Raw genomic sequence first — 16,625 nt, 5'->3', positions numbered from 1 at the left:
GGAATACTCAACAAACTTATACCTCTGTAATTTGAGCACTCACTCTTATCCCCTTTGCCTTTGTACAATGGCACTATGCACGCATTCCGCCAATCCTCAGGCACCTCACCATGAGTCATACATACATCAAATAACCTTACCAATCAGTCAACAATACAGTCACCCCCTTTTTTAATATATTCCACTGCAATACCATCCAAACCTGCTGTCTTGCCGGCTTTCATCTTCCGCAAAGCTTTCACTACCTCTTCTCTGTTTACCAAATCATTTTCCCTATATATATATATCAGAAGATATCATAAAATTTACTACATTCATCAAATAGCATGAAATTTGTGGATTTCAACGCTGAGAAGTGTTGAAATGCAAAGTGAGACGTGTTCTTATTTCATTACTGGATCAACTGATATCCTTTAGGTACGAAGTGCGTGAGCCATGGGATGGTACCTGGGGAGTTCCACTGGGTGGTGGGAACTTCTCTGGAATCGTGGGAACCCTCCAGCATGAACAGGCAGACTTCTCCCTAAACCTGACACCATCACCCTCCAGGATGAAGGTCATATCCCACTCCAGGATCTACAGTTATGATCCATTACTTATAGTGTCACGAAAGCCTGGAACTCTGCCACGACGCTTCGCCCTTCTGAGACCATTTACAGGTAACACGAAATCTTACACGGGTGTGTTTGCTAAAGAGGATATTACATAGTTATATGATTGAACTCGAGCAAAAAACATTTTGTTTCATATCAGAAAAGTTGGTTATACTGTTTTTCTTGGGTTGATTTTATCAAAATGATAAGGTCAAGGAATCCCCTGCTATTAGATCAATGAAGGTATTCACACGACTTGCTATACATTGATTTAGGCTGTTGTCCCTTTCGAAAACTTACTTTAATCTGAACTGTCGCTGCCATCAGAATGAAAAATAATCTTGTGACACAAACTTAATCTACTCCTTCAAAGTAGGCGAAAGTTTATCAAACAGATCTCATTAGAAATAGATTTATATTGTAAAACAGATGACACCAAACTCTTTATCCCAGAGTACAGGCAAGCAAACTTTGAAAACACTTGACAATAGATTTGCAGTACCAATTTTCAATACTTCTTGACGTTCACACAGTAGAGGCATTGTGGAATAATTCTAAAAACACACTACCGGAGATTGAAATTAAACATATTCCACGACTCATAAAGAGAACTTGCAATATTTCAAAACCATCATGGATGAATAAGAGAACAGGACTAATTTGTCAATAGAGAAAAACACATAAGAAATTCAAATCAATGGGAACCGATGCAAATCACCAGGAATTAATCAAAATCCAGAGAGAGTGTATGAGGGTCATAAGACAGAGTAGATGCGGGGAAGAAAAAATAATTTCCTTCAAAGTTAGGGATAATCCTAAGTAATCTTCAAATGCCTAAGACAAGGATGACAGTAAATGAAGGAATTGGACCTTTACGGAACGAACATGACACACATTGAAATGGCAACCATGCTAAATCATTCTTTTAGCTTCGTATTCACAACTGAAGAAATCTCTCAAATACCGCAACCAATGAAAATGAAGGTTAGAGAAATAAGAGCTCTGAAGAACTTAAACACTCGGACCAATAATACCATAACAAGTTCAACGGCCCAAGTAACTTAGCTCCAAGGTTTTCAATAAAGGTCAGGAGATAGTTGATATACCCAATAACCAAAATATTCAACAAATCTCTATCGGATGGTCGGGTGCCAACTGACTAGAAACTAGCAAACGTTACTCATATATATAGAAAATACAAAATGTGTGCCTTGAACTACCGCCCAATCAGCCTTACGTCAGTGATAGGTAAAACGACGGAAAAAATAGTACGAGATAAAGTTGTCATGTTCCTAGATCACAAAATCATATCGGACAATTAAAACGGTTTCCGCTATAAAAGATCTGCTAGACGAATTTGCTGGAATTCTATAACGTTATCGATCAAAAATGGGACGAAAAAGTGCCGTGTGATGTAGTATATTTAGATTTCCGAAAGGCTTTTGATAAAGTACCTCACAAGAGACTTTTACATAAACTCAAAGCACATGGAATCGGTGAAGAACTCCGTACATGGATCAGAGACTGGCTTACCGGAAGAAAGTATGGTGTAGTATTAAACGGTGAAGCCTCAGACTGGCTAGACGTAACGAGTGGTGTGCCATAGGGGTTGGTCCTTGGCCCAATTCTTTTCATAATGCACATGAACGACCTAGAACTCGGTCTCATATCTAAGATTTCCAAATGGCTGAATATACTAAACAAGGAGGTAGAGCTATAAACAGGCAGAAGTGCGAAATGATTCAAAGATATCTTACCGTACTAGCAGAGTGGTCAGACAGATGGCAAATGAAGTTTAATGTAGACAAGTGTAAAGTTATGCACTTTGGAGACAAGAGTATACGTTACGACTACAGCCTACTCGGAAAGTCTCTAACTAAAGTAAATGAAGAAATAGACCTTGGAATTATCATTAGCAACAATCTGAAGTACATTAAACGATGTCAAACAGTAAGTAAGAAAGGCAATCAAAATGTTAGGCTTCATAGCCAGATCACATCTTGAATGTGCAGTCCAATTTCGGTCCCCGAACTATAAAAAAGACGAAGAAAAAATAAAGCAAGTACAAAGATTCGCGACAAAATTAATCTCATCTCTTAGAAATCTGGCATACGAAGAGAGGTTAAAACGATTGGATCTCCTTTCACTTAAATGTCGTAGACTTCGCGACGATTTAATCCTAGTGTTAAGAAATCTGAATAAGTTCGATGAAGTAAATCACGAAGATCTTTTATACTACAACAATACGGTTATCAGGACAAATGTAATAAAATTCAAAATTAAAAGATGTAGTAGGGACCTGGAAAGAAAGCTTCTTTTCCTATAAGTGCGTTGAACACTGGAATAAGTTACCGTCAGATGTGGTGAATGATAAGACTATAGATACTTTCAAAAGTCGTTTAGCCAAATATTTCATAAATTCAGGTATATTCTGAGAGAAACGTCAGAAATAAACAAACGACTGCGTTAACGGGATGGTAGAAGTTAATGTGCAGCAGCGGGTAGTCGGTGATAGCTTAAAAAACTGCTGAGTGGAATTACATTTTCTTGCTAAGTTAAACTCCTTGTTTGTTTTGTTTGTTTGTTTGTTTGTTTGGTTACCGGACAACTCAGTCGTGGGCCAATCAAGCCTCCTGTTGTCTGTCTTTCTCATGCAAACTCATGTAAACATATATAGTTTCACATAATCATTACGACCGCAAAAGATGTATAGTTTCATATAATCATTACTAATGTGCAACACTTATAGTTCCATATGATATCTCACTGTGTAATATGTACAGTCTTATATGATTTATAATCTTTACTTCTGTAGGAATCATTTCACATGATCATTACTACTGCACAAGAAGATGTGCAGCTTCATAGCATAGTTACTACTTTACAAGATGTAAAGTTTCATATGATCAATACCACTGTACATGGTGTTTCATACAAACATGAACACTGCAAAAAGTATAGTCTCATGTAATCTTAGCTACTGTACAAATAATATGCCCTCATATAATGTGTGAAATGTTTGTGTTTAGAGATGTTTTGATCGGGTAAGTAATGAAAGGGTAAGAGAGGTGTATGGTAATAAAAAGAGTGTGGTTGAGAGAGCAGAAGAGGGTGTTTTGAAATGGTTTGGTCACATGGAGAGAAAGAGTGAGGAAAGATTGACAAAGAGATATATGTGTCAGAGGTGGAGTGAAGAAAGAAAAGCATGAGACCAAATTGGAGGTGGAAGGATGGAGAGAAAAAGATTTCGAGCAATCGGGGCCTGAACATACAGGAAGGTGAAAAGCGTGCAAGGAATAGAGTAAATTGGAACGATGTAATATACCGGGGTCGACGTGCTGTCAGTGGATTGAACCAGGGCATGTAAGGCGTCTGGGGTAAACCATGGAAAGGTTTCGGTGCATTACACATGACAGGTAGAGACTGAGTGTGAACGAATGTGGCCTTTTTTGTCTGTTCCTGGCGCTACCTCGCTGGAGGAGGGGATGATGCTATTTCGTGTTTGCCGGGGTGACGACGAGAATGGATGAAGGCAGCAAGTAAGAATAAGTATATGTGTATATATGTATATGTCTGTGTTTGTATATGTATGTATACGGTGAATTGTATATGTATGTATATGTGCGTGTGTGGGCGTTTTTGTATATACATGTGTATGTGGGTGAGTTAGGCCATTCCTCGTCTATTTCCTTGCGCTACCTCGCTAACGCAGGAGACAGCGGTTAAGTGTAATGATAATAACAATGATAATGATAACAATGATAATAATGATAATGATGATAATCTTTACCACTGCAAAAGTAGTATAGTTTTATACAATCTTTCTACAATAAACGTTGTATAATTTCATATAAAATCAATACTAGTGAACAAGATATCTCAAATAATCATTACTACTGCTCAAAAAGTTTCATGCAGTCATTACTATTATACTTATTGTTACATAAAATAATTACAGTTGCAAATGACGTATCATGTAATCAGATGTATGGTATATAATCAGATGTGTAATTTTATATAATCATTACTACCATACCTTATGTTTCATAATCTCGTCATTAATGCACAAGATATATAGTTTCATACAGTTATTTCTACGTAACAAGATATTTCATATAGATATCACTACTGTACGAGATTTTTCATATGATTAATACTTCTGTAAAAAAAAATTGCATATGATCGTTACTACTGTACAAAATATTTCATATGATCATTACTACTGTACAAAATGTTTCATATAATTCTTATCTCTGTACAAGATGTTCCATTTAATTGTTCCTATTGTACAAGACTTTTAGTTTCATATGATCATTACTAATGAAAAAGATATATGTCATATGATATTTACTGCTGTACAAGATGTTTCATAGAATCTTTACTTCTAAACAATATGTTTAATTTCATACAATCATTACTAATGTAAAAGATATACAAGTCATATGATCTTTACTGCCGTGCAAGATGTTTCATATAAACACTAGTACTAAACAAAATATATAGTTTCATATAATCATTAACTTTGTGAAAGTGTACAGTTTTATACAATCATTAACTTTGTAAAAGTGTATAGTTTTATGCATTCATTACTACTCTACAAGATATATAGTTTCATATAATCGTTGATGATGTAAAATATGTAAAGTTCTATGTAATCATCAGTACTGTACAAGATGTATAGTTTCATACAGTAATTACTCCTATAAAAGATGTATAGTATCATACAGACATTACAATTGCAAATGATGTTTCATATGATCATTAATACTGTACAATATGATTCAAGATATTTTCACTATACAAGATATATAATTTAACATAATCATTACTGTACAATGTGTTTCATATAATCAATACCACTATATAAAATTTTCACTTTCAAGTAATCATCAACTCGCACTCTCTCCGCCCACTACGAATCGGGCGAATTGGGTGCCGTAATTCCCTACATTATTGAAGACGTTATCAATGCAAGTGAGTGTTGACCAGTGTTTCTGGTGTTGATGGACCACTGGTACATTTCACGAAGGCTGGTTGGACAGAATTGTTGCGCCCAACTGAGAGGTGACCGCTGGAGAACTCCACCCAGCTTGGTACGTCCGGCCGGCCTTACTTTGGGGCGCTTGTCTGACTGGTCAGCTGCCTCGTACTTTTTTTTAGAGAAGATATAAGGTGCTGCAAGTACCTTTTGTATGGGACGGTACGCCACCCCAGAATCTGCCTAGCCCCACTAGTATGGATTATGATAAGCCAACCACTACTCCCGTAGAGGGTAGTGGTGGTAACCGACCCAGGCTGAACATAAAGTCCAAAAATGCAGAATTTGTCCTGTTACATGCGACCGGTTCAACAACCCTAGCTTAAGCTGGTGCTGTTGAAATGGTAAGGAAACTGGATAGTGGTGACCTTGTCAAAATTAAGTCCTGAAATCAAGTTGCAAACTTACTTAAGCTGAGAAAGTTTCATTTTTACGATGTTGTGGCTTCCATTCCAGTGACCATGAAGTCATGCAGAGGAGTAATCTTGTGTCATGATGTCGTGAGCATGAGTGAGGACGACATAGTGAAGGAACTTACACACGAGGAAGTGATCGTTGCTCGACTTATCACAAAACTTATTGACGGCGAGCGACATATAACCCACCTGATCACTATAACTTTCGGAAAATCAAAATTTCCAAAGGATATTCCCGTATATTATGTTTAGGTAGCCGTGAGATTTCACATACTGAATCACTTGCGATGCTTTAAAGGTCAAAAGTTTGGCCATAGTGAAAAGTCCTGTACTCTTTCATCTCGATGTGGAAAGTGTGCCAGTGAGGACCATGCTGCTGACAATTGTACAGCCAAAGTGGTACTATGCGTTACCCGTAGTGGCAACCACCCAAGCTCGTACCGAGAATGTCCTCGGTACAAGTTTGAGAAGGAAGTCTACAACGTTAAGACTGAGGAGAACATTTCATATGGTGAAGCAAAGGAATAGGGTGAAGAAGACTCACCAGACTCCCAAACACAATGAGTCCTATGCTACGGCATTGAAATGTAAGCCGGTCATGGTTACAATTGCCACGCAGACAATGCAAACTACTGAACCACGACCCACCACTCCAGACGAACCTTTAACGAATCAGACCGGCACTGACACTGACTCTAACGATAATAAGACACAAAGACTCATACTCAAAAGCCACCTGCTCTGTTAGACCCAAAAATGTGAAAGAGGACAAAACAAATTCAGTGAAACTTTCAAAAGAAACTATGTCGCACGTCGTCGTTCCATTGGCTCCAGTGAGGAGGTCTCCCTCGATGAAGTTTTCCTCGGTGAAATCGGCGGACGACACACTATCAGGAGCCGATCCCGTTCCTCCTTGGACTAACTCAAGTCCGAAAAAAGGGTTCACAAAGCTGGCCGGCTAAAGAAATCTTAAACCAACGTATTCAGTATCATTCAGTGGAATTGTAGAGGTCTTAGGAATAAGCAAGCACAACTATCACTGTTGCTTGCATCATATAGGCCAGACGTTATTTGTCTACAAGAGACCAATCTGAACAATACAGTTGAAGATTGTGCTGTTTTAGATAGCTATCACTCGTATAGAAGAGATGAAGATCATCGGGTAGCCATCTATGTACACTGAAGTTTACCCCATACAGGGGTAACTTTCAATTCTACTCTAGAGGTTGTCGCATGCAGAGTAAAATTCAATAACACGTACCTGGCCAGTTGTTCAATTTACTGTCCCGGTTCCAATGCACTTGATGATGATGAGTTCACTTTGCTCTTTAGTCAATTACCCGACACAAAACTAATTCTTGGATACTTCAACGTGATCATCATCAGTGGGGAAGTATACGGGCAGACTCTCATGGGTACAAATGGTAAATTGTATCATCAATTCTAATCTCGCTCCTCTGAACGATGGTCGGTGGAACTCGTGTAGATGATCGGACAGGAAACATCTCAGCCATCGACCTATCTTTGTCATCCCCAAATATACTAAATGACATCACCTGGGGTACTTATGATGACTCCTTGGGAAGTGACCATTTCCCAATCTGTCTTTCTTATACATGGAACAATAATGCCAGACTATCTCCGATTAGATTCAATTATAAGAAAGCAGACTGGGGGTCATTCTCAAGATAAGCCGTCCTAGATATATCCGTAGATGACATTGACACAAAGGTCATAATGTAACCAATACCATCCTCAGGGCTGCTGTGGCCTCTATTCCTAAGATCCCTACAATATCCACAAAGCACAGAGTTCCTTGGTGGACACCAAATTGTTGAAATGTGAGCGCAGTAGGAGATATAGGATTTTCGACAAAGAGCCTCAGATAACAATTTCATTGTATATAAACAAGCGAGGGCTCAGGCAAGAAGAACAATAAGACAAGCAAAAAGAGGCTCCTGGCGTGACTACGTTTCAACTGTTCATAAAGACACGCAGCAGTCAGGTCTGGTCCACAATAACGAAAATGACCAGAAAATATAAACAACCATCCATCCCTCAACTCACCACGCAAGACGGCACCATAGACGACCCAGTTGACATAGCCAACGCTATCGCTTGGGGATTCTCAGAAATAAGTAGCTCGGCCAATTACGATCTACGGTTTTTACAGCACAAACGTCATGCCGAGCAGACAGTGATTGACTCTGCTACAGAAGATGAAACTATGCCATACAATAATGCATTTACTCTTAAAGAATTACTTCTTGCCCTGAAATCCTGTACAGGTTCCAGCCCAGGACCCAGAGGGATAATCTACGAGATGATTCAGCATCTTAATCAGGCCAACCTAAGTTGTTAGCATTGTACAATGAGATTTGGACGTCTAGAAAGTTTCCAAACTCATGGAACTTTGCGCACGTCATCCTCACCCCAAAAAGCTCTGGACGCCGTACGAACATAAATTCGTTTCGACCTATTGCATTGACGAGCTGCATTGGTAAGGTCATGGAGAGAATGGTTAATAAAAGGCTTATCTTTTATCAGAATCACAAAATCTATTAAATGATCAACAGTGTGCATTCCGTAAACACAGAAGCACAATGGATCATTTAATAGACTTAGAATATTACATTTTAGATACTTTTACAAAGAAAGATTTTTTTAATTGCATTGTTTTTAGATTTGAAAAAAGCCTTTGACATGACATGGCGAAACGGAATCTTCAGCAAACTTTATGCTATTGGTTTAAAAGGTTCTTTACCTGCTTTTATCAAAAATTTCTTACATGCCTGAACATTCGCTGTCATGCTTACTGCATCAAACGTAATCTCGGATGTATTTGTCCAAGAAAACGGGGTACCGCAAGGCAGAGTTCTGAGCCCAACACTATTTGATATTATAATCATTGATATTCTGTCTCCAGCTTCCGTCCCTCGAAACCTTAAATACTCACTCTATGCTGATGATTGTGCAATATGGCACATCTCCTAATGCACAATTTTCGGCTGAGCGGAGTTCAAGTTACACTTGAATCCGTTCAACGTTGGGCTCTACAGTGGGGATTTAAGTTTTCACCAACTAAAAGTGTCGCGGTTGTTTTTAGCCGTAAAAATAAAATCTCGAATTTGCAGCTAAAAGTAGACAGCAACCCGATTCCCTTTTGATATAACGTAAGATTCCTTGGGTTACATTTTGACCGAGAATTGAATTGGAAAAAACACATAGATTATTTGATTATAAATTGTAATAAACGTTAGATATTCTTAAGTATCTCTCGGGCTCATTTTGGGGAGCCGACAGGAAGTCTTTATTAATGTTGAACAAAGCCCTTATTAGATGTGAACTAGACTATGGCTCTCAGGTGTATGTTTCGGTGAGTGACTGTACCCTGAGAAGGTTGGATGTGTTACAGAATAAATGCCTACGAATATGTCTTGGAGCTCTGTCATGTACCAGAGTTCCGCGACTGGAAGTTGTGGTAAATGTACCTCCTCTCCGGCTGCGTCGTGATGAATTAACGTTAAAGTGTGGTATTGTGATGACCAGGAGAAGAAATACTACTGCCTGTCGCCTGGCACAACAATACGAACAATTCATCGACAGAGACGTCAGGTCCCTTGCCCTCAGAATACACTTCCACAGTGATAATTCTGGTCTGAACGTGCAAGAAGTGGACACGCTGGTTAGAAATAAACCACCTCCCTGGGAACAGCCAAAAATAGAAACTAAGGCCAACTGGCTCCCTGCGACGAAAAGTAACCCGCCGGAGAGTGAGGTACACCAGCGATTCCGTCATGTCATCATGGATCACTTTATCATATGTCCACTTCTACACAGATAGCTCCAAGACACGTGAGTGTGAGAGTGCAAGTGTGTGGTCGAATGAATGTTACTTTTCGGTACAGCTACCGAACCATGCAGCTGTGTTCTGCGCGGAACCATTTGCTATTGATATGGCCATAGATTATATAATTAATTCAATTCATATCAAATCAGTAATTTTCACCGATTCATTGTCAGCTCTTAAAGCTATAAACTCGGGTTATACCGAGTCAAAGGAAATTCAGGGCAACATTGTTAATAAACTAAACTCATGTAATAAAGATATCATCTTGATTTGGTATCCTGGTCTTTGCAACATTTACGGCAACAATGAACAGGCAGACTGGTTGGTTAAGTCGACCTCAGAACTCGAGGAGTTCGTTCCGATCCCTCGGGAGCTGGGCTCCTGCCTTTCCTTGGGGAAAGCAATCAATATCTCTTCTGTGGCAAAGTCAGTAGACCAGCCTGACTATACCAAGAAAATACAAACCACAAGTAGCGGACTGGACGACCTCGTACAGGAAGACCAGTAGAACGGAAGTCGTCCTGGCCCGTCTACGTCTCAACTGTACCTACAGGACCCACCTACAACCAGATATAAACCGAAACTTTCCAGTAAGATGCGAAACCTGCCACTCCAATCTGACAATAGACCAGCTCCTCACACAGTGCACGAAACATCGTGAAAACAGGAAGAGGCTGATAAATTATTTGAAAAACAAAAAATCCAACTTCACCATCTACAATCTACTTGGTGATGATAACAATATAATTAACCAATTGATTGTCTTTCTCAAGGAAACGGAAATAATCAAGATGATATAAGGTGGTTCGTTGGTTCGACTCTGTGCCGGAGCTGGCTTCGGGGTGTGGCTGCTTTCGCTCTGGGCTGTTGTGCGGTGGGCGAAGCAATTTGCTCATTATGCTGCTGGCCAGGATCGGGGGTGGCTCGGCTTGGGGTTGGTTCCGTTATGGTGTCCAGCTGACGAGTTGCCGAAGCCATTATGTTATATTTCACAGATATGTTCCATGTTTTGGTGAAGGACTATCTCTAATCTGTCCTTTTTCTTCGCAGTCCTTCTGGCAGCTGCACCAGTGGATGCTGTGCCGACTGGGTGGTGTTTGCTGCCACGTCCACACAATCACCACTTACCAACTTTTCTTCCAATTTTTTTCGTACCCCTATAGGACTAGAAAGGACTTATATGTGTTGATGTAATTATCATGTAGGGATTATACACAGTCAAAAATCAAATAGGGTTGCAGGCCTAATGACCTTAATTATAGGTCGCTTGCCGTTAAATCCTACAAAAGTAATCATTACTACTGTACAAGACGTATGGTTTCATATAATCATTACTACCGTAAGATTTTTCTTGATACTTGATCGCCGTTTCCTTCATTAGTAATGTAGTTCCAGGAACGGAAGAAGGCAACATCCGCTTACATTCATTCATTATATGTCACGTGTAATGCACCGAAACCACAGCTCCCTATCCACAACCAAGCCCTACTGGTCTTTCCATGGTTAAACCCAGACTCTACATGATCTGGTTCAGTCCACTGATAGCACGTCGACTACTGTGTATCATGCTCTCCCAATTAACTCCATCCAGTGCACGCTTTTCACCCTCCTACATGTTCAGGTCACGATCACTGAAAATCTTTTCACTTCATCCTTCCGTCTCCAATCTAATCGTTCGTTTTTCTTGTTTTCTCCACTTCTGACACATATATCCTCTTTGTCAAACTTTCTTCACTCATTCTCTCCATATGTCCAAACCATTTCAGTACACCCTTTTCTGCTCTTTTAATCACTTCTTTTATTACCACATATTTCTCTAACTCTTTTATTTCTTACTCAGTGAAACCATCTCACATTACACATTGTCTTCAAAGATTCTATTTCAAACACATCACCCCTCATCCTCACAGCCGTATCTATTGCTCGTGCCTTGCATCCATATGATATTGCTGGGACTACAATTCCTTCAAGCATACCCATTTATGTTCTCCCAGATATAGTTCTCTGTTTTCATACCTTCAGGTTTCCCCAGAACCTTCAACACTCCCCCACCTTACTACTCATTTCCACTTCCATGTCTCCCTTTGCTGCCATGTTCATTCCTAGATATATATAAAACGCTTCACTTCCCTCAGCTTTTCTTCATTCAAACTCAACCCAATAACCTATCCATCAACCCTGTTAAACAAATAACCCTACTTTTATTCACATTCACTTTCAACTCTCTCCGTTAACGCACTCTTCCAAGCCCAGTCAGCTGCTTTTGCAATTTCCCACTCGAATCCCCACCAGCGCTACATCATCAACAAACGAGAACTGACTCACTTCCCAAGTCCTCTCATCACCAACAGACTGCATACTCGCCCGTCTGTTCCAAGTCTCATTCATCTTCCTCATTACAACATCCATAAACAAACTGAACAACCAAGGGGACACACACATCTTGCAGACCAATCTTCACTTGGAACCATTCAGTCTCCTCTCTTCCTATTCGTACATAAGCCTTACACCATGTATTCTTACAAACTTCCCGAGAGCATCTCTATCAATCCTATTTTATGCTCTCTCCAGATTCATAAATGCCACAAACAAAGTAATCTGTTTAGTAGGTATTTCTCAAACACATTCTCTAAGTAAAGCACCTGATCCACACACCCTCAAACTCCTCCGTAATCTGAAGTTCTGTACATGCCTTCACGCTTTCAATCAATACCCTTCCATACGATTTACTAGGTATACCCAATAAACCTATGCCTCTGTAGTTTGAACACTCACCTTTATTTCCCTTGCCTCTATGCAGTAGTACTACACGTGCATTTCGCCAGTCTTCAGACACCTCACCATGATCCATACATACACTGAAAATCTTTACCAACCAACCAGCGACATAGTCATCTCCATTTTGTAGCAAATTCAACTGCGGTATCATCCACGCCTGCAGCTTTGCCGTACTTCTGTTTCCACCAAACCACTCTCCATGACTCTCCTACTTTATTTACCACCTACACCTAAACACCCTACACGTTCTCAGTCAATATCCTCCCATACAGTTTACTAGGTGTACTCAATAAACTTTTACATATGTAGTTTGAACACTCACCTTTATCCTCTTGCCTCTATGCAGTCCTTCAAAAATACTCACTCTATTTCCTCGTCACTTCATTGCTACCTGTTATCACTTCCCCTTTTGTCCTCTTCACCGATGTTTCCACTGATATTCTCTCACCCTAACCCTTATTCGCCCTTCCTCTTTTCCTCCTGCCGCTTCGTCTAAAACATCCCTTAATCATTTGCATTCCCTCCCTGATACAACCACTCAAATGTGTCACTTTTCTTTTTATCCTACCACTCACTACCATTTCTATTCTACCCGCCTCCCACTCTTCCCATGCCACATGGTTCTCTTGCACATGACAGCACCGCTTCCCTAATTACCTTCAGCTCCTCACCCACTCTCTACTTCATTTTCTCTCAACTTTTGCCACTCTGCAATCAATCTCTCCTGCTATTTCTTCATATAAGTGTCTTTTTAAAGTTCAGTGAATTTCACCACTCTTTACTCGCCGACACTGTTCCCTTTTGTTTCAAAAACCTCTGAAAATCTTCACCCTCGGCTCCACAAGATAGTGATCAGACATCCCATAAGCTGCTCCTCTTAGCACATTTACATCCAAAAGTCTCTCTTTTACACACCTATCAATTAACATGTAATCCAGTAACGCCCGCTGACCATCTCTCCTACTCACATACATAAACTTGTATATATCCCTCTATATAAACTACATATTCCAAATCACCAGTCCTTGTTCAACACGTAACTCTACAAGGTGTTCAACATTTCCATTCATAACATTGAATGCCCCATACACACTAATCATACGCTTAACTGTCACATTATTTACTTTCGCATTTAAATCATCCATCACTAATACCTGGTCTCTTACATGAAAACTGCTCACACACTCACTCAACTGCTCCCCAAATACTTGCCTCTCATGATCTTTCTTCTCATTGCCAGGTGCATCATCGCTAATGGTCAACCATATCTCTCCATCCACTTCCAGTTTAACCTCATCAATTTAGAATTTACTTCCATACAATCTATTACACACTCTCACAACTCCTGCCTCAGTAGTAGTGATACTCTATCCTTAGCTCTTGTCCCCTCACCAACCCATGACTTTGCTTCTGATGTACTTCCAAATTATTCCTCCCCTAAACCCTTGAGCTTCGTTTCACTCACAGCCAGAACATCCAGGTTTCTTTCCTTAAACACACTATCTATCCCGTCTCTTTTTTTCATCTTGGTTACATCCACACATATTTATATACCCAAAGTGAGCCTTTGAGAAGGAAGAGTACTACCCGCTTGACTCCTTCTCTGCCTTTTTTCAGAAATTTGAATACAAAAGGGGGTTCCAACTGCAAAAGATATTTCATAAAACATCACTAAAGTAAAACATGTTTCATATATTCTATACTACCGCAAATCATAATTCATATAATCATTACTACTGTACAAAAAGTTTCATATGATCATCACTACTTTAAAAGATTTACAGTTTCATAAAACCATTATTTTTGTACAGGATATATAGTTTCATGAAATTATTACTATTGTAATTGATGCTTCATATAATCATTACTGTTGGGAAAGCTATATAGTTTCATATAATCACTACTACTTTAAAAGATATACAGTTTCATATAATCCTTACTACTGTAAAAGTTATATAGAATCATATAATCGTTACCGCTGTACAAGATTGTTCATATAATCATTACTGCCGTACATGAAATATAGATTTATATAATCATTCCCATAGTACAAGTTGTTTCATATAATAATGACTACTGTACAAGATGTATAGTTTCATGAAATTATTACTAATATATGAGATATATAATTTCATATAATCGTTACTGCTGTACAAGATCTATCCCTTCAAAAATCACTGCTACTGTGCTAGATATATAATTTCATATTATCATTACTACTGTACAAGATATATAGATTCATATATCATTACTACTGCACAAAATGATTCATATAATCATTACTACTGAGCAAGGTATATAGATTCATATATCATTACAGCTGCACAAGATGAGTCATATAATCACTATTTAATGTACAAAATTCATACATAGTTTCAAATATCAGTGCAGCTGTACAAAAAGTATATACTTTCATAGAATCACTGATACTGTACAAGATGTTTCATATAGCCATTACTACATAATCAGTAATGAACAATGTAAAAGATGCCTCGTTTCACATAATCATTACTACTGTAAAAGAAGTCTTGTATAATCATTAATACTGTGCAAAAAAAATATAGCATTACATAATCATTACTGCTGTACAAAATGATAGTTTCATATAGTCATAACTTCTGAACAAGATATATATTTCCCTATAATCTTTACTACTATACAAGATGTTCCGCATAATCATCACTGCTGTACAAGATGTTTCATATAATTATTGCAACTTAAAAGTTATACATATTCCTATAATCATTACTACTGTACAAGATGTATTGTTTTGAATAATCATCATTACTGCACAAGATATTTCATATAGTCATTACTATTGTAAATGATGATTAGTATCATCACTTTTACTGTCTAAGATGTTTCATATGATCGCTTTTGCTGTACAAGATGCATAGATTTATAAATCATTATTGCTCTACAAGATGTATCGTTACATATAGTCATTGTTATTGTACATGATTTATCATATAATCCTTTCTAATGTTCAAGATGCTTCATCAAATTATTAATACTGTTTCACAAAATCAATACTTTTGTGCGAGTTATATATTATCAATACTACTACAAAAGATGTTTCATATAATCATTACTGTCCTACAAGATACATAGTTTCATATAATCATTACTACTTTACAAGTTGCAAATTTTAATATAATAATTATTGCTGTAAAAGATGCATGTTTCATCGTATCAATACTATTGCACGAGATATATAGTTCATAAAATCATTACTACTGTAAAAGAATACAGTTTTAAATAATCATCAACATTGTACAAGATGTTTCACATAATTGTTACAAGATATTCAAGTTTGATATGATCATTACAGCTCTTAAAGATGATACATATAATCATTGATACTATAGAAATGTATAGTTTCATGCAATCATTAAATCTCTAGGTGATGTATACTTTCATATAATCATTACTGTACATGACGCATAGTCTCATATGATCATCACTAATCTACATGACGTATACTTTCGTATAATCATTACAAGATGTTTCATATAGTCAGTGTTATTGCAAACGATGAATCATACAAAGAATTTACTGTGAAGATAAATCGTTTCATAAAATCATTACTGTACAACGTGTATCGTTATGTATAGTTATTACTATTGTACATGATGTTTCATGTACTCACCACTACTGCATAGTTTCATATGATCATTTCTGCCATAAAAGATGTTTCATAAGATTATTGTTACGGCACAAAATGTATTGTTTCATATAATCCTTGCTACTATACAAGATGTATAGATCCATATAGTCATTACTGCTGTACAGAGGTTTCTTTTGACTTTCACTACCGTAGAAGACATATAGATTAATAGAATCTTTACTCCAGTACAAGATGTGTACTCTCATATAATCATTACTGCAGTACAAGATGTGTACTTTCATATAATCATTATTACTGAACAAGATATACAGTTTCATATTAT

The 16,625-nt window shown here is 38.0% G+C and overlaps 1 protein-coding gene across 1 annotated transcript in view; it reads left to right on the top strand.

The window, feature by feature from the left end:
* LOC139753083 (glutamate receptor ionotropic, kainate 4-like) overlaps window positions 1-16,625 on the top strand; it is a 175,927-nt gene that overhangs the window by 69,687 nt on the left and 89,615 nt on the right. The window contains exon 3 of the mRNA XM_071669169.1: window positions 418-659. Within this exon, the coding sequence (XP_071525270.1) occupies window positions 418-659 (242 nt within the window). The remainder of the gene's footprint in view (window positions 1-417; window positions 660-16,625) is intronic.

The sequence above is a fragment of the Panulirus ornatus genome, chromosome 14 (assembly GCF_036320965.1).
Source record: "Panulirus ornatus isolate Po-2019 chromosome 14, ASM3632096v1, whole genome shotgun sequence".
Taxonomy (NCBI): Eukaryota; Metazoa; Arthropoda; class Malacostraca; order Decapoda; family Palinuridae; genus Panulirus; species Panulirus ornatus.
Note: the sequence above shows the minus strand (reverse complement) of the source record. Positions and strands in the feature narration are given on the sequence as shown.